At 41.8% G+C, this 23,442-nt stretch overlaps 1 protein-coding gene and 1 long non-coding RNA gene across 3 annotated transcripts in view; one reads left to right on the plus strand and one right to left on the minus strand.

Annotated features, from left to right (window-relative positions):
* Positions 1–4,595: 4,595 nt before the first annotated feature.
* On the minus strand, positions 4,596–7,819 carry LOC131903439 (uncharacterized). The gene is made up of 2 exons (XR_009377514.1): positions 7,420–7,819; positions 4,596–7,112 (listed from the first exon to the last, which is right to left on the minus strand). It is a non-coding gene; the product is annotated as an uncharacterized LOC131903439 (long non-coding RNA).
* A 557-nt stretch (positions 7,820–8,376) lies between these two features.
* Positions 8,377–23,442, plus strand: part of Arfgef1 (ADP ribosylation factor guanine nucleotide exchange factor 1) — a 104,069-nt gene continuing 89,003 nt past the window's right edge. Inside the window, exon 1 of one of the 2 annotated variants that reach the window (XM_059254012.1) lies at positions 8,377–8,699. In XM_059254012.1, coding sequence (XP_059109995.1) covers positions 8,576–8,699 — 124 coding nt within the window. In that variant the 5' untranslated portion in view covers positions 8,377–8,575. Of the gene's footprint in view, positions 8,700–9,124; positions 9,208–23,442 lie in introns of those variants that run through there. The other variant, XM_059254011.1, reaches the window with a different exon arrangement.

Here is a 23,442-nt window from a genome sequence, read left to right on the forward strand (position 1 = left end):
CCCACTTGAGGAGGAGGAAAGGGTTTGTTTGGCTTATGTTTTCGGATTACAGTCTATAGCTGAGCGAAGTCTGGGAGAGGCAGGAGCTGGTGATCTCTAGTAAATGCTGCTTACTGGCTCGCCTTTTCTGGCTCGCTCACCTATTTTTCTCACACAAACCAGGCTCAGCGACCTGAGGATGACACTGCCCGTCGTGGCCTGGGCCCTCCTACGCCAATTAGCCCTCCTAAGAAAATGCGCACCAATATGCACAGGCCAATGTGATGGAGGCCGCTCCACACACAGCTGAGGTTCCCTCCAGCTTGTGTCAAGTTGACGTAGCCACTCAGTCTCTCCTTGTACTTTTATAGACGCAGTTTTTAAAAACTTTAAAGTTTGTTGTTTTTCTTTTCTTTAAGGATTATGCTTTGGCGTTATAGCTAAGGGTTTCTTTGTTGTTTTGTTTTTGTTTTTGTTTTTGTCTAACTTCAACTCACGAAGATTTTCTTGTGTTTTTATCTGAACGTTTTAGAGATTCACATTTTTCATTTTTGATCTTTTTTGAGTTTTTTTGGTATGAAGTGTTGTTTTGCATAAAGATAGGGGTTTTGACATATGGGTATCTAATGGTTTCAACCCCACCTCCTTCTTCACAGAATCACGTCTATCCTTTTGTCAAAAATTAATTGACTATGTTTTTCAGATCTGCATCTCAACTTTCTATACTGTTCTGTGATCTCTGACTCCCTTAGCTGACTCCACACTGTCTGGATTCTTGGGATCCCTTCAATTTTATTACTATTTTAGTTACATTCTTTCCATGAATTCTGTCACATGCCCTGAACTGTAGAATTGCCATTCAGCATACGGTCAGATCGGCTTCCAGGATTACAGTGTTTTCCAGTTCAGGAACATGTTTAGATTTGCTTGGGACCTTTTCAGCTTCCCTCAGTAGCATTTTGTTGTTCTCAGCATGGAGACCATCTGTACGTTTTCTTAGATACAGGAATGAGTATTTTGTTTCTCAGATTTATTGTAAAAGCATTCATTAAATGTTGGTTTCTAATTGAATATTGGTAAAATATATATTTTTGTGCCTTCATTTTGTATTCTGAAAACATCTGACTTTGTTATATGTTCCAAGAGCTTTATTTTTTAAATAGCTTCATTGAGATCTTTGACCCAACTATATCACCTGTGAATAAGAACACTGTTGCTTCCATTTTAATGTGTGTGCTTTTTCTCTCCATTTCTTGCCTTGGACTGGCTAGAACTCCCACTAGTGTTGAAGAGCTGTCAGGAGAAATGTAGACATCTTTGCCTTATTTCCAATCTTAGCATTCAGTTTATCGTTGGCTGGTTTTAGCTTTTTTTTTAGGTCTCTTTAGTCAGGTTGAAGATTTCTGCTTAGTCTCTCTCCCCCTCCCACCTCTCTCTCTCTCTCTCTCTCTCTCTCTCTCTCTCTGTGTGTGTGTGTGTGTGTGTGTGTGTGTGTGTGTGTGTGTGTGTGGTCTGCAGTAGCAGAGATTGAACCTGGGGAATCATATATGAAGATCAAAGGTTCTACAATTGAGCTACAGCCCCCAACCCTTCTCATGAATAGATGTTGAGTTTTTTTCATATTCCCTTTTTTATTGAGCATGATTATGTAGGTTTTCTTTGTGTCTGTCTGTTAAGTGTGTCAATTATAATACTTTTTTTTTTTTAGAATTAAATCAGGCTGCATTTTTCAGGATGAACCCCAAGTGTTTGGGACATGTTATCATTTTGACTTATTCCTAAATTTGATTTGCTAGTATTTTGTTGAAGGTCTTTGCATCGATGTTCAGGAAGAATATTGGTCTGCTATTCCTCCAGTACTGTTACCTAGTTTCTATAATTGTTGTTGTTTGTAAATGATGTGCGATGGGGGCACATATCATGACGCATGTGTGGAGGTCAGAGTGCAACTTTCTGGAGTCTGTTTTCTCCCTCAGGTTTGCGTAAGATTCAGGAATTAAACTCAGCTCTGCCGGGCGGTGGTGGTGCAAGCCTTTAATCCCAGCACTCGGGAGGCAGAGCCAGGCGGATCTCTGTGAGTTCGAGGCCAGCCTGGGCTACCAAGTGAGTTCCAGGAGAGGCGCAAAGCTACACAGAGAAACCCTGTCTCGAAAAACCAAATAAAAAAAACAAAAACAAAAACAAAAACAAAAAAAAAAAACAAAAACAAAACTCAGCTCTTCAGGGGTTGCGTAGCAATCCCCTTTATCTGCTGAGTTATCTTGCCCATTGGTTTTACCTAGCCCCACTCCAGGAGTTTCAGAAACTGAACTGAGAAGAGTGCTTACTCCTCTGAATTTTTTCTTCTTAGCTATTTAGTAGAGTTCACTAGTAAAACCATCTGGCCTTAGAATTTACTTTTTCCAGAAGTCTAAAATACAAGTTCAACGTATTAATGGCACGCTTTCAGTCATTAAAAATCCCCATGGATTAATCTATTTACTTATTTTACTTTATTTTGGAGACAAGTCTCACTCCTGGCTGGTCTGGAACTCACAGAGATCTGCCTGCCTCTGCCTCCTGAGTGCTGATACCATACTTGGCTACTGTAAAAAAAAATTTTAAATTTTGATTTCATCAGAAAGTTTTATATTTCCCAAGTCATTAAAATTTAACATTTGAAGGCTGGTGAGATGGCTCTAAGGTGAAGGTGCTGCCACCAAGCCTGATGGCCTGAGTTCAATTCCCCCAGAATACTCATAATGGAAGGAGAGAAAGAACTCATGAAGTTTATCCCGATTTCCACATCGGCATTGTAGCACATGTGCATGCACGCACACACACACACACACACACACAAAGTAATAATCACTAATGTATAAAATTACTGTATTTATTATTATATAATATACAATTTTATTATCTATTTTATACAATTGTATATTGTATACAATTAATATTGTACTATTATTGTAATCAATTATATTATCATTATTGTTACCATAATTATTGTAATTAATACAATTAATATTGTAATAATTGTAATATATTATACACAACATATGATATTGTATAATTATTGTATATTGTATTCCATTAATATACATTTTATAATCCTATACATTAATGTATAGAATACATGTAATAAAAAGTTTAAAATATTTAATATTTGATTTTGTGTACTAGTAGTTGAAGGTAACTTCAATAGAGGTAGTATGGTTACATTTTATGACCTCATACTACTGAAAAGTCATTTTCAAATGATGTATGAATATACATGATTAAGAATAAACAGGACAAAATTATGGGTAAGAGTACGCATGCACTTTGGCAAGTTAGAAACATATTTATATTTGGTTCTGCCACATTGTACTGGTGAGCTCTAAGTTCAGCGAGGGACCCTGCCTCAATGTATAAAATGTGAGGTAGAGGATGCCGTAGAAAGACAGAGGGAAGGAACTAACGGGGCCACTAGTAGAAGAAAGAACACCTTTAGGAGGTGACAGAATTCTGAAGGGGCTCCGAAGGTTGGGAAGGCTGAGGAAAGTAAACAAAAGCTAGACGTCGGCAGATATTCCAGAAGAAAAGAGGAGCGGAGGCGGGTGAGCTCGGTGTAGGTCTGGATTTATGGTGTGAGAATAACATAGGAGGGGAGAGCTGAAGGACCAAGGGTGGAAAGCCGTGGCCACATTGAGTATGTGCAGCTGGGGACAGAAGAGGCGGTCAGTGACAATGGGCTAGCTTCATTTATCAATGAGGGCTAATAACAAAACCTTCATTTGGGTTGCTGTATTTTTCCCATAATAAGCTCATATAAATAAGCTCATAACTATTAATACCACTACTATCAATAAATTAGTTGGAAAGTAAAGAGTGGCTGAATATGGCACCCTAAAACATTCTACACTGGATCACTATTTTGAAGCAAAGGCAATTGGAAATATACACAAGGAATCCTTGCCCCCTGCAAGACTAAAGACTATCTGAGTAAAACCAGGACACAAATTTACAAAAGTCCCCTCCTCTCTTTATCCAGGGGGTGACAACTGAAGACAATTCTAGATGCTCACTGGCCTAAAGAACCCATCAGAGAAGTCTACATGATAACCTTTACTAAGGAGCCTTTGTCTTCCTTTCCCCATGTGTACTTCCCACACTCACTACTGTAGAATCTCCAAGTTCTTTTTATTTACCTTGTTATTGCTCAATAAGTGTGCTGTTCCCAAAGACGCCCACCAAGCCCAAGTTCTAAGCAGCCGGCTACTGAGTACCCCTGTGTCCCGAGACAGACATGTAATTGTTTGCTTGCTCTTGTTAGCCTGTTAACCAGATCTGCATAGGCCTGGCCAGTGAACCTAGGCTGGGTAGAGGGGAAAATGTTTTTTCCTTTTCTACATTAAATCACAGGTCAGATCATGTTTTGAAATGTTTTGAAAGCTGAGAAAATTCAGAGACCATGTGGAAGGCTACTGGAGTCTTTGTATTTTCAGCCAAGTAAACATGATAGTAAGTAATATTGTTTGAACCTCAGTCAAATACATTCATCCTTAACTAAAAAAGGATTCCATCTTTAATTTTCATATTCTAAATATAGTTAAAAGAACAGTTATACAGCATGCCGAGAAAGCTACTAAAACTCAGAGCAAAGTCTCTTGTTCCTTTTATTGTCTGATGTTATTTGGCTCCTTAGAACCATGGTGGGAAATTTTTCAAAGAGAAAATCCAAAGCAGACAGCAGACTGTGAGGTTACTGGTAAAGAAAAAAATCATTCAGTGAAAGATGAGCAACTCAGAAACAGAACTTGAAAGTTTTGAAAACTACAGGGACTACTGAGGAAGGCTTACTTAAATAACTGAATAATCCAAACACTACAAATAAAAAGCAAAAGGAAGCAGAAATACCTGCGCACACTCAGTTTCGTGTATAATTACCTGAGCTTGTCACCCTCTGAAGACCTGTCAATAAAACACTACACATAGCATTTCCCCTTTATTTCCCATGAATATCAGCTTTACTCCAGAACTGGATCCCATGTTTGCTTCAAGTCACTTAACATCTCAAGTTTTCAGCAGGTGGGAGTGCTCCCCTCCCATGAGCATCCCCGTCTACTTCAACAAGGGACAAACTGGAATGGTCCTCTGAGAAAACCTTGCCTTCTGGACAATCAAGTCATAGCTCAGAAGTGTTTTTCCTAAAGCTGAAAAGTAAACACCTTACTTTCAAACCTCCTCTCACTCCACTGTAGCTTCCCTCTGCAAATGGTCTTTCAACCTGGTTCTCACTCGAAACCTAGCATTTCGGAGCGTTTTATCTTTGATGCCAATTTACTAAGTGCTTTCCAACCCGCCACCAAAATACACCTCAAATGTGCCCATTCTCCTTTACCTCTAAAATCCTCTAGAACTTTTATAAAAACCAATGGCGTTCTTAACCTGAGCAGATGCTAGGACTAGACCAGCCCCACACGGCTCTTGTAGAATACATGATCCCAAGATTTTGCCTGGTGGCCATGGATCATAGATAGCACAAGCCATCCTGCACTGCTGTGATGAACACTTCACTGTTCAGTCCACATCCTTGAAGTCCCCTTCCACCATATACCAAAGGTATTATGATTTCTATTTTTTTTAAATCTCATGCACGTATCTATCTATATTTTTAAGTCACCAATCTGATCATGTCATGCCCTACTTCAAAACCCTCAACGGATTTCCATTGCTGCAACCCAAACACATACTGTGGCCAACAAGGTTCATAAGATTTGCTCTTAACTTCCTCTTGATCCTTCTCACCACTCCTTGTTTGGCCCTAAAATCTGCCAAGTGACCTCCACACCAAGGCATTGCATAGAAAAGTCTTCACTGACTTAGTTTAGCTAATTCCTCCTTTCTTCAGGTTCCAGGTTAGCTGTCACTTCTGGCTGGTTATCCCTGAATCTAAGATCTACAGTAGATTGCCTGCTAGCACTCTTTAATCATACTTCACACACACTTTGCAATTACATATTCACTAGTCATTAACTTAACCTATCTCTACCTACTACATTCTGTAAGCTCTAGAAGGGCAGATATGGCTGACTTAGTCCAATGTCTTTCATTTATCCAACTTTCTATTTGACAAGTGTATCAGAATTCCCTGTGTCAATAACACAGTAGACGGTAGGCACAAAGGAGAAAACAGATGGGGTCCTTGCTCCTATGAGAGAAGCAGGCGACCAACAAAGTAAACAAGGTGAAAAATGATGACAAATTGTGACGAATACAATGGAATACACTGTGAGCTCTTCAAGGGCAAAAATTCCTCTGTTGCTCATTCTTTTGTTGGTTGGTTGGTTTTGGTTTTGGTTTTCTGAGACAGGGATTTTCTGTAGCCTTGGCTGACCTGGAACTTGCTCTATAGACCAGGCTGGCCTTGAACTCAGAGATCCACCAGCCTCTGCCTGCCAAGTGCGTGTGCCACCACAGCTCGGCTTCTGTTGCTCATTCTTGACACCCATGTCTGCTGCTTAGGATAAGACTAACTGCTAAACATAACAGAACAGTTCACTTTGATCATGTAGAATCCAAAAGAGGCATTCATAATGATGCTCTACTCAAAGAGTCATTCAGGGGCCCAGACTTCTTCTAATTTGCCTTTCTGCTTTCTTTACTCTTTGACCACAGACAGGAAAAGAGAATGGAAGTTTCTCAAAGTTTTTGTTTGCTTCAATAAGCTAAACCTACTGGCTACATCTAGCAGCAGGGAAGGCTAGAGAATGTTAATGCAGCTATGAACTGAGGCAGAACAGTACATTGATTTGCTGATCTGATAGTACTTACAGAGGAATCTGGCACAACCCTGGCACTACGAAGCAAAGAAAAATTAGAAACGGAGTATGCTCCCCTAATGTATAACAGTGTACATTATGTTTGATAGGAGTATAATGAATCTCTAATTTCCAAGAATCTGATGTTTAAAAGAAGGTAGTGGATTTATGGATTTCGCAGGACAAACACATTTTTAATCTATTTGTCCATTTTAATTGTATATCACCCCCAGGTTTTCCATTTTTATTCTCTTTGGCTTTTTGCATGTCCCAAGTCTTGTCACTTTGCAGCGTTTACATCTTTGCGTTTGAATGGCTGCATTAGGATAAGTCCACAGCTAGAGCAATCTAAGGAAGAGAACAGCAAAGATGTATCCTAACAGGGATCCCATGTTGCTGGAGCCATGCAATAGCTTGCAACTTAGAGATGTGCCCCAGACCCATTTCCTGGGATTCTTAACGCTTTCGCTCAGAAGGAAGCACTGCAGAACCGTGAATTCTATGGCATTAAAGCAGGCACAGCACGGTCACGAGTATCTGTTTGTACTTAGAGCTTTTCCGTTCTGAAACTGGTTTTCATATTCTGAGCCGAATCTCAGGATTAAAGGTACAGAACTCTGGGGCCCTCTGGGGTACCTGAGTCAGAAGCACTCACCGTAACTTCAGAGTCCATCAGGAAGGACATGAAATCTACGGCTTACTGACTTAATCCTAGAGAGATCAAAAAGTGAACACACTCTTCAAACCTCATCCATTGGTTTTTAGCTTACGTTTTGCAAAAAAAAAGAGATCCTCCCTGAAGTAAGCGGAGAGGTCGGTCAAAGACAGCAATTTCCTACACCTGGGAAGGAAATTTAGACCCCGTGCGGCAGGCGGAAATCAGGTGCGTCAGAGGGAGCGACGTAGGTGTTTCTGTGGCCCCAGGACCGCGGGGGACTTTGCTCCTAGCGACCAGAAAGTTGGAAAAGCCAGTGTCCGGGGGCCGGGGGTCCTGTCTGCCCGGCCTCGGGAACGCCCGGGGTGCCAGCATCCCGCACCCCAGCCGCCCGCAGGAGCCCAAGTCCCCCACCCCACCCCACCCCGCCCCCGCTCCGCGCCGCAGGACGCCCGCCACGCCCCACGCTGCCCTGCAGGCGAACGCGGGAGGCCGCGAGTCCCCGCCGGGCCGCCGTAGAGTTGCGGCTCCGGCCGCTCCTCCCGCGCCGCCCTCCGCCCCTTGGCTCCCGGCGCCGCGGCAGCTCTGGGCTGGCACCGCCGCCGCCGCCGCCGCCGCCGCCGCTTCCTCTCTGCAGCCGTTCGGCCGCTGCGTGACGCGTCGTTTCCTCTCAACATGGCGTCCGGGGCAGGTCGGCGGTGATGGAGGCCAGTCCGCGGCTGCGGCGGGTGCTCGTCCCCACGGTAGCTAGGGCAGCCTCGCGCTCGCCGGCTGTGTGAGGCGCTGCCGCCTAGGCCCTCGGCCCCGGGAAGACGGCCGCCCGGGCCGGGCTCCGCCGCCGCCGCCGCCGCCGCCGCCGGGCCGGAGGGACGAGTGAGGCGGGCGGCCGGGAAGAGACCCCCGGGCCGCCAGGCGCCGAGGCCCGACGGGCGCGGCCCCCGAACGGCGGCCCCTCGAGCGCGGCGAGGCTTTGGACGCCCTTGCCGGCCCCGCGGCCGCTCCGTGGCGCCTGCCGCTTCCTGGTGGCGCCGCTGCCCTCCACGCCTCCTCGCCCCCACCGCCACCTCCTCGCCTTTCTCTCTCCCCGTCCCCCTCCTCCTCCGCCTCCCCTCCAGCCGCCCGGACCGCCGCCGCCGCCTCCTCCTCCTCCGCGTCCATGTATGAGGGCAAGAAGACGAAGAACATGTTCCTGACCCGGGCCCTGGAGAAGATTTTGGCCGACAAGGAAGTGAAGAAGGCGCATCACTCCCAGCTGCGCAAAGCGTGCGAGGTGGCCCTAGGTGAGCGGGGAGGAGGCCGCGGTGCGGGCAGGGCGATCGCGGGAGGTGGGCTGGCCCGGGCCGGTTCGTCCTGGGAGCCCCCCTCGGCCAGCTTCCTGCCGCCCCGGCTGGAGTTGACAGCAACTCGGCTGGACGCGGGGCCCCGGCGGGGTGGAGGAGAAGAAAGGGCGGCCAGGCGGGGCCCCGGGAACTCGAGATGGTTCAGGATCGCGGGGCACCTGGGTTCGAGCGTTCCACTCACTGGACGGGGTGGGGGTGGGGGTGGGGGTGCGGATTTTGTTGGTAGCCCTTGCGGTGCGGACAGAATGTCATCCTTTGTGATGGAGCAGAAGATGAGCTGTTGTTTATTAGCTTAGAAATTGAGGTGGGGCCGATATGGCAAGATTGGGCGTGGGGGGAGGGTTCCGTATCGTAATTACAATAACTTTATCGTTTGGCGTGGTACTTTGGGAAAGAAAGCCTGAAGTTGTTCCCTTGTTGACCGTCTCGAGAAAGGGGGTTGCAAGAGGTGCTTGAGTTCTGCCATCTCTCTGCCCCAGCTACAGGAAAGAGTAGTAATGTAGCCTACTGGGCTGACCTGGAAGAAGAAGACTGGAGGTTACGGGGTGGCGGTGGCGGTATGAAAATGGGGAAGGAAAGAACCTTTAGATAAACTGGTTTTAGGTAACACAGAAAGGGGTGTGTGTGTGTGTGGAATGAGAGAAATGAAAAAGACAATGACACCCGCCAGCCACATGTCTGGACAGTGGCAGCTGCTCTCAAGCTTCAGTTGTGATTTATAGTTCAGACAGAGGAGATCGAGTGTAATGAAGCCACAGCAGGGAAAAACCCAAACAATACCTATAACCGCGGTAGGCAGATAACGATTTGTCTGGGGAGGGCCAGTGGTAGGTCTAGTGCATCCATCAGTGAGGAAATTGTTAAGGGAGAAACCAGGACACTTAACGTACAGATGAATTCTGAATGCTTACGCTTTTGTTTTTTAGCCCTGGATGAGAGCGTCTTAGATCGGCAAGAAATTATAAGTGGGTTTTGAAAACTGTTTTTGAAGGGGAACAAACCATAACTTTATGCTAAAGTAAGGAGTCAAGACAGCTTAAAAACAACTTTGTGTTCAAGTCTTGAAATCTGTGGAAGACTGTCTTTTAACTTGTAAATGTTGTGGCTTCCTCCTCCTCTTTTTCCTGAATGTGAAAAACATCAAGTGGATTTCAGTTTAAATGGTGCTTTTTGTTGTTGTTTTGTTTTCTAATTTTTAATGTACAGTATAGTGGACTTAAGTAGTACTTTCTTTTTCCCCTTCATTGGTCATAAGTTCCCATTTTGTTGTTCTTGTAAGGGTATGTTTCAAACCAGGTGAGTGAGAATACTGTTGTATAGTTGCAAAAACTGAATTTATGTTTGGTTCCTTAAAGGAATCCCTAATTGGGGTGATATGAGTGGTTTTAGAATTTTTAAAAGAATTGTTCTCTGTAGGGTTATCAGTAACGGGGCAGGGTAAAGAACATAAATTCAAATTAAAAGCTTTAGTATTTAAGAACTAAGATTTGCCATGTTAGAGTGTGTGCGTGCAATTTTTCCTTTTTCTTTCTTTCTTTCTTTCCTTTTTTTTTTTTTTTTTTTTTTTGGTGGTGGGGGGGTTGTGGGAACATTCAGACAGGCTTCAAGTAGCCCAGGCTGACCTAATATTCCTTAGTAGCTGAGGACAACTTGAACTTTCCTGAAGCACCCGTCTCTGCCTCTGGAATTCTGGGATTACAGACAAGCACCATCATGCCATGTTTTAGAGGTGCAGTACAGGGGATGGAACTCAGGGATTCACACTTGATTGGCAGGCACTCTACCAATTGAACTATGTCCACAGTCCAGAATACATTTTCAGTATGTTAAAGCATAAACATTTAAAGGTTTTAAGTAAAGTGTATTGTTTATGTATTTTCCCCTTTGCAAATATTAATATAAATAAACACATTAATTGAAAGTTCATTGAATGAAAGTCTGGGATCCTTGTTTAAATCCTAGTTTTGTTACATTGCAGTTTCACTGTGCTTGGACTTTGTGTAAAATTAAAGTATTAAACTTAATGAATGTGCCGTGAATGTGAATGAAGTCTTCTGCTAACTTGTACATCTAGTATTCTCACCGCTCTGATTACCATCTTTAAAAAGTCTGTAACTCCCTTAACTGAGTTCCTGGCATTTCTAGGCACATGAATTCTTGAAGCTGTGCGCACAAACTGCCATGGTTCTTTGAATCAGATTTTGCCAGCTAACTAGCACCAGAGTACTTTCTTTATAAGAGGCATTTTCCATGTTTCATAAAAGTTACATTTAGCCCTCTATAAAGTACAGTTTCAGTATGCAATCTCATGGTAGATAACCCCTGATGAGTTTTTTTCCTTGTAGTCATCCGTTAATAATTAGGTTTGGGATAACTGCTATATATCCCTGACTGACTTGAAACTCATTATGTAGACCAGACTTACCTTTGAACTATAGAACTTGTGGCAATCCCCCTGTCTCTGCCTCTCAGGTACTGGGATTACTGATGTGTGCTCCCATTGCAGGTGTGTGTGGCTATTGTTAAAACCCTTGCTGGATGGTGGTGGCACACTCCTTTAATCCTAGCACTTGGGAGGCAGAAGCAGGCAGTTCTCTGTGAGCTCAAGGCCAGCCTGGTCTACAGAGCTAGTTCCAGGACAGCTAGGGCTATACAGAGAAACCCTGTCTTGAAAAACAAACAAAAAAACAAAAAGAAGAAAACTTGAAGATTCCTGTATATATTCATTCCCCCTTCAGATGTTATTGAGTGCTTAACACAGAGCTGAAAGGAGATGGACAGTAAGCAAGAAAATATGATACACCAGACTTTGATCCGTTTTTTGTTTTGTTTTGTTTGAAAACAATTTCATTGGCATTTAAGTGGAATTCAAATCATAGGTGTTTGCAATAAATTCATCCTCCTTTTATTTTAATGACCTATTAAAAATAAGTTTTCTGTAAGTAATACTCAAAATTATAGCTTATGAATTCTTAAGAATGCTATCTTTTGACTAGAAGTATAGCCTTTTGTAAACTGTATAAGCCAAGTGCTGTGACTGATGCACATAATTCCAGCAGATAGATTGCCATGAGTGAGTTCCAGGCCCACTTGTTTAGGTTTCTTAGAAAAACCCTTTTCCACTCTCAGACACTACACAAAGGAACTTTTATTTCTACAAACAGCATAAATCTTTAAAGGGTATACAATTATTTAAAACTTATTTCCAATTTCCTAACATGTTAGATTTTGTTTTAAAGAATGATTTAAAAAGAGCCTTTCCTTGTTGAATTGGTAGGAAGCCCACAGGCCCAGGAACAGCTCCAGGTTGCCCTCTCTTGGTACCTGTCCTACTACAATTCTGTGCAGTGAACGTTGAGGGATTCTAGGCTGCCCTAGCTTAGTGTGATCCATCCTGCTCTTGAGAATCCTGCATTAAAAATAGTCAGGCCATCTGCTGGCAGATGAGACAACAGCTGAGCTATTTTTAGTTTCAAAGAATTTAGGATTGTTTCAGGATTGAGCTTGAAGGTGGTGGCATTGTTTATCTTTGGGGAGGTGCAGTTGGGACATACCCCAGTCAGGCTTCTAGGTTCAGGAGTTTCTTTGATGTTAGGCTGTAACTAAACTAGTTTAACTTCTGCCTTCAGATAGCTGTGAGATAACTCCAAGTGTCAGAATGAAAGTTCATGGTTGGAAACTGACCCTGGTACCAAACAAGAGAGAAGCTTTAAGGAAGGAAGACATTTGAGTCAGTGATAAGTAAGGCAGGGAAACCTCCGGGATGCAAGAGAATGATCGAAGAATCCTTTACAGAAGTCATTTTTGCCCAGACAGGATCGGAATTCATATTTTTCATCAGATTGTGAAGTGATCCTATTGACTTAGCTTTCTTATGAGTCTGTTAACCAAAAACATAATTTACCCCCAAATCCATAATTTATTAATTTTTTATTAATTTTTTTTTAGACAAGGCCTTACTGGGTAGATTTGATTGGCTTGGTACTAGCTGTGTAAAGCAGAGGAACGCAGATTGCAGCAGTCATCCTGCCTTGGCCTCTCTGGTGTTGGGATAAGTGTGAGCCACCCTAACCTTGTCTAGTCAGAGATAGGAATATACTGTCATGATGCACATCTTACAGACTTCCTTGCTTCTGCCTTAGGAACCCACTCTTACTTCAGGTGCTATGTTATAAAAGAGTGGGAGTGTTGGCTGAATTACTGTGTGCCTTTGGCCCTAGTTTTGTGGTACTTTCACTTATCACCATTTACAAGCATGTGACATCTCTGAACTACTTCAGAATATTTATACCAGTATGTGTGTGCATGTTTAGGTGTGGGTATATTTGGCCATGTGAGCATGTGTGGATGCTGCAGGCCAGTGTTGCCTTCCCCTGTCACCCTCTACCTTATATTTTGAGACAGTCTCCTGTTCAACCTGGAAATTACCCTCCTGTAAGTCTGGCAGGGCAGTGAGCCCTCGCGATTTCCCGGTCTCCACACCTCCCAGCACTGGGATAACAAATTCATGTCACTGTGCCTGCCTGCCTGCCTTTACATGGATGCTGGGGATCCAAATTCGGGGCTTCCTGTTTGTGCAGTGAGCACAACCCAGTGAGCTGCTCCCCGCTCCCCTAACCCAGTTAAGTTTAAATCAGTTAGCAGGTCTTCCTTGCTGTCTAAAGTAAAAGATAGCCATCAGTCCCTGAGCTGCCTGAACTTTGGGGTTGGCTAGGGAGGAAGAGTAAAGCAAGATAGTTTACATTTTTTTTTGTTTCGCATTTCAGGTTGGTTTTAAGGACCCTTGATTCAGAATAGCCTTGAGTACAGTGTCATGGAGCCCAGGCTTTAGAGAAACTCCTGCCCACAAATTTGGGTTGCCAAAGTAAGTTCAGGTTACAGTCAGTGTATATTTTAGAAATTTAAAATGCACATGAATAGTATTAAGGTTCTGAAAAATTCTCCTAAGAAACCTGCTGAATTTGTGTTAGCTTTTCCTAAGTTTATCTGACCTTTTTTCAATCTCTTAATGTAGTTAATGCCTCAAGGACACATTTTCCTTGGGATTACTTTGAAACAGCACTTAAGAGAAAAGACAAAGTAGATAATGCAATGGCCGGAACTACTGCTGAGACACTTTGAGCAGCCCTGTGTTTGGGGAAAACAGTAGTTTTGTTCAGAATTAAGCAGCTGGCAGCCAACCATGGAAGTGCATGCCCGTAATCCCAGCACTTGGGAGGTGGAGACAGAATGATCAAGGAGTTTAAGGCCAGTCTTGGCAGCATAAGATCCTGTCCCAAAAACAAAAACAGAAACAAATAAAAACCAACAACAAGGACTGGGGTTGAAGCTCAGTTGAGTGCTTGCCTAGCATGGAGGACTCCCTGTGTTGTCTTCACCAATGAATAAACCAGATGTGGTAGAATACACCTGTAATCTCAGGACTCAGGAAATGAAGATAGAAGGATCAGGAGTTCAAGGTCAGCCTGGGCTACCTGAGACCTTTCATCAAAAAGGTGCATGGGATGGATGATCAGGGTTTGCTTTAGTATCAACTTAAAACTTAGGTTTTTCTCCTCCCTCCCTCCCTCCCCCCTTTCTTTCTTTCTTTTTTTCTTTCTTTCTTTCCTCCCATCTGGTGGCGGATACTAGATTGACTCTCCTGATAACCTTTATCTTTAAGATACAATTGTGAATAGAAAATAGTTTGAAGAAGTGTTTGTCATGATATCCCTCACATAATTGAGGAAGAATATCTGACCAAAAAACACAAGTAAATTATTGCTATTTCGAACAATTTTAATTTTTTTTGTAATTTTTACTTTATGTGTATGAGTGTTTTGCCTGCATGTATGCCCCACACAACTGCCTGGTACCCAACGAAGTCAGATAAAATCATCAGATTGTCTCCAACTGGAGCATAGTTGGTTCCGGGGGTCATGTGGGTGATGAGAACCAACCATACCCAGGTTCTCTGAAAGAGCTTGAACTGCTGAGCCATCCATCTCTCCAGCCCCACAACATAGATTCCTTCTGACTACATGCTTCTAGTCCACCTCTTAGGAGGTTGAGGGCGCAGGATGAAGACTGTCTGGACAGTATATAGCAAGACCTGACCTCAAAAGTGAGAAGAAACTAGGTTGTTCCCGTAATTGTTTCTGGATTTCTTCCTGTTTCGGGTAGTGAGCCTGCACTGGGCACACACTGTGAACCAAGCATGCTTTCATGGAAGGTAACATTTTAGTAGGGTGAGAATGACTACCGTTTAGTAGTACATGGGAACTACTAATTAATAAGTACCATCAGTTGTTGTCTGAAGAAACATCTCAGAAGGGTAAAGACAAGGGGAGGGGGTGGTTGACTGTTAGGAGAGGCTTCTCTGTGAAGTGACATTAAGGTGAAAAGTGACAGAGATTCAGTCTTCCAGATAGTAGAGTAGATAAATGTAGTAACAGAGGGAACAAGAAGATGTGTGCTTCAGGTTTCAGGTTGCAAAGAGACTTGTGTTGTTGGGGGAAAGAGGGAAGTGAGAAGAGCAAGTTTGGAGTTTTGTCTGTGGAAAAGCCAAAGAGGAGTTTTTATTTTCTAAGAGAGGGTCTTATATAAGGCAGACTGGCCTAGAATTTCCTTTGTGGGTAAAGATGACCTTGATCTGCTCTTCCTAAATCCCACCTCCCAAGTGCTAGGATTACAGGGGTGGACTATGGTTTCTGGCCTCTGGAGAGTGGGGAGTGGGGATGGGGAGTGGGGAGAGAAAACAACCTGGGGAGATAAGTCGGCCTCCACTCTCATTGTTTTGTTTGGTTTTTGAGATATCTCTCTGTGTCTAATTTGGTGATCCTCCTGCCTTAGCCTCCTAAGTGCTAGGATTGTATACATACATATATATATATATATACATATATATATATATATATGTGTGTGTGTGTGTGTGTGTGTGTGTGTGTGTGTTGATCGCCGGGCTTGGCAGAAAAAGTGGTTGTGTGTGTTGGTTTTGGTGGGGTTTTTGCTGTTTTGTGGAGCTTTTTTGTTTTTTGGAGTTTTTGTTTTTTGGGTTTTTTTTTTTTTTTTTTTTTGGTAGCAAACATAGCCTGGTTTATCCTTGAACCCCATATGTACCCTCCAGCCAAGTGCTAAGATTATAGGCATGCTGTACTATGCCTTGCTTTAGGTTTTTCTTTTTCCTTTTTCTAGAGGTTGAGGTTTTGGGTTTTTGTTTTGTTTTTTCTAGATGTTGAGCCCAGGGCCTTGTGCACACTAGGAAAGCTCCCTACCATTGAGCTGCTACATTCCTGGCTGAGAATTACAAATAAAAAATGTATTAGTTCTTCGTCCAGTGTGTTTGGCTCATCTTCACCACTTATTCCATCTACCCCTAGATCCCCTTCCCTAACAACCCATGTACTCTTTTTCATACCAAGTCAGTCCTATTGTGCTGCCCATGTATTCTTAGATGTGTGGCCGTCACTGGAGCGTAGTCAGCTTACCAGATGCTACACACTCAAAGAAAGCTGACTCTTCTCCCCGCAGCCATCAGTTGTCAGCTGCTCTGCTAGATGTGGGGCTTCATGATCACTGTGAGTTCAGATGTGTTGTATCCAGAAGACTCTGATTACGGTTGTCTACTGCCTCTGCCTCTTATGTCTTTCCATCCCTGCAGGTCAGGAGGCATATGCAGTACACACCTATTCCTGCGAGCCACCTCCTCTCTGGAATTTTTTTAATCACGGAATTTCCCAATGGGATAATAGGAAATTTTATACTAAGACGGATACAATTCAAAATAGAGGGCTGCCAAGAATGGTGGCTGTGGTGGTCAGTTTTCATTGTCAGCTTGACCGACAGTCTGGAATCACCTGGAAAGAGAGTTGCTCAGTAAAAGAGTGTTTAGATGAGCTTGGCCTGTGGGCATGTCTGGGGGTTATTATCCTGATTATGTTAATGAAAGAACCAGCTAAAAGTGGGTTGCACTAGTCCTTGGGTTCAGGTCCTAGATGGTATACAGAGAGCAGAACTGTGGCGCTGAGGCAAACCTGGGTTCACTCGTTCTCTCTGTGCCCCTGACTGTGGACTATAAGCTGGCATTGGGAGCTAAACCCCTTCTCCCCTGGATTACTTTTGTCAGGGTATTTTCTCATAGCAACAAACAGAATTAAGACAGTGGCTCGTACCTGTAATCTCAGCACTTGTGAGGCTGCTGTGAGTTCAGGGCTAACCTAGAATACATGCTAAGTTCTAGGCCAGCCTGGACTGCATACAGCGTGAGACTTGTTTCAAGACAAACAAACAAACAACAACAACAAAAACCCACTTCTCCCCTTCCCTGTTTTTTTTTCTACTGAAAATGATATAAAATAAATTCAAATATGAATTGCCAGAATTTTTTCAGTGAAAAAAATTTTTTCTAAAGAAAATGAGCTTTTCCTCTTGTCTGGATCCTTCTGGAATTTTGCATACACCATTCATTAAGGATCTCAATCCAGTAACTGTCACCCTTACAAGAAGAGGGTAGGACCTAGAGGCACACAAGAAGACATTGTCAAAACAGGTAGAGTTTGGACTTGTGCTGCCACAGTCAGGGAACCCTAGAAGAAGCCACCAGAAGCTCATCAAAGGAGACTTTTTACCTACAGCTGCTGATCCCCAAAACTAAGAGAATAGACTTTGGTTGCTTTAAGTCACTAAGTTTATGATAATTCTTAGGAAATTGTAGAAACTAATGAAAGTTTTCCTAACCTTTCAGACCAAGTTGATTTCTTAATTTGAATTTTCATTTTTAAAATATAGCAAATATATTGTTATGTGTTGGGCTCTTCTTTCATTGTCTCAGAGTCTGGGAAGCAGTCTAGGATTTGCTATGCATTAAGTAGAAAATAGGAAACTTTAATGTAGAGTAAATGGAGCACAATTATTTATATTTATATTCTCTTGTGTAGCAAATCTATGTAGAGAGATAGATTAGGAGAGATAGATAGATGATACTAAATTGATCTATGTAGCCTACATTATCTTTTCATTCAAAAAAGTTATAAACATTTTAGAAATACTTTTATCATGATATTAACTATAGGAAACTATGAAGCCATATTCTTTCTTCTAATTTTGAATCCAAATGTCACTTAATCAGCTGTTCACAGCCAGTGCTTATCCAGAATTGTCTAAGAAATGAGGGAATGAAAACATAAGTAACCAAGGTATAAATGCCAAACACTTTTAATTTTTGATGCATGAGATTTTAGACAGGAGAATCTATATGACGTTTGCTGAAGTCTGTTGATATTTATAATTTCAATAAAATTGGCAATTTAGTTTTCACCTTTTCTAAAAGAAGACAGACAATTCTTTCAAGCTTTTTTAAAAAGTAAAACTGAAGAAATATCACCAGGATGTCCTTAATGTGGGAATATCCATTTAACTCTCTTTCTCTTGTTCTTTTTCTTCTCCTCATTCCTTTCTTTGGTTTTACAGTGCTGGGGATCAAAACCAGGGGCCTCATGCCTGTTAGACAAGAGACCAAGCTGTACTCCAGTCACTGTTAATTTAGTAAAAAAATAAATAAATAAAAAGGCTGGGAAGATGATTTGCTTGGTAATGTGCTTGCCTTGCAAGTATGAAGACTGAGTCTAACCCCACGACTCCTGTGAAAATCGTGGGATAGCAGTGCACTCTTGAAATCCCAGCACTGGGGAAGCGTAGTCTGTGCGTCCCAGGTCCTATTGAGAGACCCTGTCGCAAGAAACACAGTGAATGGCTCCCAAGGGACAACATGTGAGGATGGCTCTTGGTCTTCACACACATGCGTGTGCACCTGTGTGTGCAAACACACAACTTTGTTGAAGTATAATTTATCTGCTGTAAATACTGCCTATCAGTCTGTTTACTCAGTTGTGAGTCACTACCATAATCCAGTTACAGAATGTTTCTACAGCTAAGTAAGACCTCGTGTCCATTTACAGCTCATCTTTGTTGCTTCTCTCAGTTCCACATATCTCCTGATAGGTTTTCTGTCTCTAGAAATGCATTTTCTGAACATTGTGTACAAATAGTCTACATCGATGAGTTTTTTTGTCTTTCACTCAGTATGCTTTTGAAGTTCATTCTTGAACTGATACTTCATCTCTGCCGAGTGTAGTGGCACACATCTGTTATCTGTAATCTGAAATTTCAGGAAGTTAAGGCAGGAAAATTGTAAGCTTCAGGAAAGCCTGGATATAGCCCCTATCTCAAACAACAACAAAAACCCACAAACCTCAGTTTTGTATTAACGAATAGGAAAATACAGGTTCTTTATTTTAAATACTTGGGATCCAAAGTGCTCCAGACTTAAGAGTTTTTCAGGAATATTTGCATAGACTTTACTGGCCAAACCTTCACATTTGAAATACTCTAAAACCTGGAACCTTTTGAGCATTGACATAAGATCCAAAAAGTTTTCAATTTTGGAGCATTCCAGATTAGATATGTTCATCCTGTTATCTGTTCATTGGTTGATGAACATTTGGGTTGAATGACTAATGCTGCTGTGACTATTTGGGTATAAATTTATGTGGACATAAATATTTATCTCTCTTAAATAGATAACCTAGGAGTGGAGTTGATGGGCTGCGTAAGATTATATCTGAAGGGTTATCTCATTGAAGTACTTGACATTTTGGAGAATTTTTTCCAGACCTCATTCTTAATACAGATACTGTAATATGAGCACATTACACAAGTGTGTTCTTTTTTAGAAAAGATTTTTCTCTGTGTGTGTGAGTCCCTGCATGTATCTGTGCACCGTGTTGTGCCAAGACCTCAGAGACCAGAAGAGGGCATTAGATCTCTTGGAACCGCAGTTACAGATAAGGTTGTGAGCCACGGTGTAAAAGCTGGGAACTGAGCTAGGATCTTCTCTACAAGAGCAGCAAATGTTCTTAACCATTGACACATCTCTCCATCCCCTAGAAACACATTCTTTAAAAAAAAAAATTACACTGATTTCTAAGGCATAATCATAGAAATAACAGCTAATTAGGTTTAGTGTATTCTGGGTTCTATGCCGATTAAATACTTACTGGCTTTATCTTCCTTAGTCTTCAGAACTCTCCTGAATGCTTAAGAAATTGAACTATTTTTATTTTGTAGACAAGAAACGAAGTTTGGAGTTTGTATTAGCCGAGTTGGAATGTGGCCATGCACTGTCTTGGGGTTTGGATAGTCCTCCTTTTCTGACCTAAAATGGCAGTCCTGATCTGTAATGTTAACCAATGCAGTGAATGTGGGTAAGAGACAAGGTGCAAATGGGAAAGGGAAACTGAAAAAGAAAGGGACGATCAGGACATGAAAAAGGTTGGGCATTTTGCATGTCTATACAGATGGCAAGTCTGCAGTCTCAGCACTTGGTGTGTGTAGGCACGAGGATCAGGTGGGTAGTCAAGGTCATTCCTAACTACATAATGAATTTGAGGCCAGTTTGGGCGACTTGAGAACCTGCCTCAGTAAACAAACAAAACTTTACTAACCAAATAAATGAATAAAAAAGTTTGGGGCTTTATGTCAGAGGTAGGACACATACCTAGCATGTGTGAAGCCCTAGGTTCAATCCCTAGTACTAGGAAAGGGAATTTTAAAAAGGGAAAAGGGATGAAACATTTGTAACTGCTAATAGGCAAAGAAACAAACAACATCAATAGTTACATACATTTATATATAACATCAGTATTGCTCTATACATTTTACAGTGAATCTCTAGGGTATTTATGTTCTCTGTGTTTGTGGTAGTAGTGTAAATCCATCATAGAGATAGAATTTTAATTCTGTGTTCCACTTAAGAAAGCAGACATTCTTCTGTATTCACAAAAAGTTTTGATAATGCATTTGAAAATTTGAAGAGTTGTGTAAGTTCTCAAAGATTCTGCATAGAATGGCTTTTATTATAACTGTAGTCCTACCCCACAATGGTGTGCGTGCGCGTGGAGGGGGTGGGGAGATGGTGAGTTTAGTTAGAGTTGCTTACATGTGCATAGGTCAGAGGTTATTTACAGGCACATGGGTAACTTTACCATTAAAAGAATATGTCCACCACGTGTCCCTAACAGCCATTAACTTCCAGTAGTTCCTTAGGAGGGTTGAAGCCAGATGTATTTTCCCTCATCCATGATGGAATGCTGGTGTACACAGACTTGTGTGGGTCATGTGCAAGTAATCACAGTTGTTGTGAGCTCATGAGAGGAACAGCCATATCATAGCCATGTCACAACACTCTTCCTCCTACATTCTTTGCATACTCTGAGCTCTGTCTTACTTAGGGCTTACTTTCAGCCCTACGTTGGCCAGTTAGGAGTTTGCGGTAACTTCTGTCACCTGCGAACAGAAGGTTTCTCTCACCAAAGCAGAGAGCAGCACTATCAGTGAGCATAAACATGAATATTTAGAAAGCAATTTATGAGTACAACATGTTATCTTGTCAAAACAATAGCAGCTTCTCTACTAGAGCCTGACCTGGCCAGGCATGAATTCAGCCTGTGCAGCAACCCTCAAATCCAATCAGAAGGCATTTGGTTATCCCCATAACAGTCAGGCCACAATATCCATAAGCTACATATGTGTTTGCTGCTTTTTATTACATTGTTATTGTGGTTTTCTGAACTTTTCATCGAGCTTGTTACTCCTTTGTGAATTTCCAAAGCTCTTCCTGTCCGTCTTTGCAGTGGGGTCTGTTTTTTTTCTTATTCTGATTCTACTTCCTTCATCACATAAGGCACTGTCTAATATGCTTTTAATATTTAATATTTTAATATGGTTTTACTTTGTTCTGTTATCTACAGTTGGCTGCTATATAAAAATATTAAACTTGAGTTTGCAGAAGTAGTTACTGATTTTTGAATGTACCATCTCTTTGTTCAGAATGTCCATTCCTTATATTCTACCCATCCACTAGTCCAGTGGTTTTCAACCTTCCTAACCCTTTAATATAGTTCCTCATGTGTGACCCCCAACCATAAAATTACTTTGCTGCTGCTTCATAACTATAATTTTGCTACTGTTATGAATCATAATGTAAATATATTTTTGGAGATAGAGGTTTGTTAAGGGTCATGGCCCACAGGTTGAGAACTACTGCACTATTCAACACTGTCAGTTATCACATCCTCTGTCACATTATTACAGTGCTTTTGGTTCTATCATTTTTGCTTGGCAATGGCTTGAGAGTGGTGATGTTTGGATATGCTGAAAGTGAAGCTGTAAAGTTTTCCTTTAAGTGAAAAATGAAAGTTCTTGTTTTAATGAAGAGTGCAAAAAATCATATTTTAAGGATGGTGTGATTTATGATAAGAATGAATCTCATATTCTTAAGTTTGTGAATAGGGAAAAGAAATTTGGACTGGTTTAACTGTAACTCTTCAGATTGTAGCAGTCATAGTCCTCCTACTTGCATAATAAGTGCCTAGTTAAAATGGAAAGGATGTTAAGCGTGTATATTGTTATATATCAGAAGAAACATGCGGAGGATTTGGTACTGTCTGTGGCTTTAGGCACCTGCTGGTTGTGTTGGAATGTGTCTCCTGTTGGTGTTAGGGGATATTGCTATAGTGTCTCGTGGTTTTAAAATTCAATTTGCCATTTTTAAAAAAAGAATAATTTATTAAATACACTGCATAAGGGTAAGAGGGCAGGCAGGTGACACAGTAACTGGCATGCCACCTATCTGCCAAACTGTCTCAATTCTTATACTTGGACCTTTGTTTTTAATATTATGTTGATAATGTTAGGGTTTAGAGCTGTCATTTTATGTTTGCTTTTCATTGCTTCCTTTTCCTTTTTTTTCTGATTCTTTTCTTGCCATTATTAAGTCTTAATATTTCCTTTATACACAGCGAAGAGCACATGATGGAATGACAGATGTTTTGTTTATCACCTCAGTCATATTTCTAAAACTTAGGAGATGAAAGATAATGTTAGACTTTCTTTTTTATTGTATATTTTCTCTTATTTCCATTAATTTTTATAATTATTTTGTGAGATTATAATATATTTACATTTTCTCTCTCACTCCCTTTGACCCCCTTCTACCCCTTTGATGTACCCCCATTCCTTTCAATTCATGGTCTCTTTTTATTGTGTGCGTGTGTGTATTCTCAAATACACAAATACAACCTGCTCAGTCCTTTATAATGTTTCTTGTATGTATATCTTCAGAGCTGGCCATTTGGTATTGGTGTACTCTTCCTTGAGGAAAACTATTTCTCCCATTCTCAGTGTTCCTTAGTTGCCTGTAGTTCTTTATGTAGGCCTGAGGCCTCTTCAGCTAAAAGACATATTGGCATGCCTGTTGGTATCGTTCTTGTTCAGGTCATGTTTTGGCAGCCATGGTGGTGAGATTTCGTAGGTTCAGCTCTTCTGACATTTGTAGGAGACACAGTGTCACAGCAAACTTTGTGTTCCTCTGGCTCTTCCAGTCTTTCAGCCCCTCTTCCACAGTGACCCTTGAGGTAGAGTTGTGTTGTAGATGTGTCCATTGGGACTGTGCTCTCTAACTCTGTGTTTTGTTCACTTGTGGTTTCTGTAATGGTTTCCATCTGCTGCAAAGAGAAATTTCTTTGATGAGTGAGGACTATAGTTACCTATGGGTATAAGGACAAATATGTAGGATGTAGTTAGGGAATACGCTGATTTAGTAAAATGGGGGTTCCAAGTTCTCCAAGATCCCTGACTTCTTGGCCCT

This window comes from Peromyscus eremicus, chromosome 2 (assembly GCF_949786415.1).
Source record: "Peromyscus eremicus chromosome 2, PerEre_H2_v1, whole genome shotgun sequence".
NCBI classification, from domain to species: Eukaryota; Metazoa; Chordata; class Mammalia; order Rodentia; family Cricetidae; genus Peromyscus; species Peromyscus eremicus.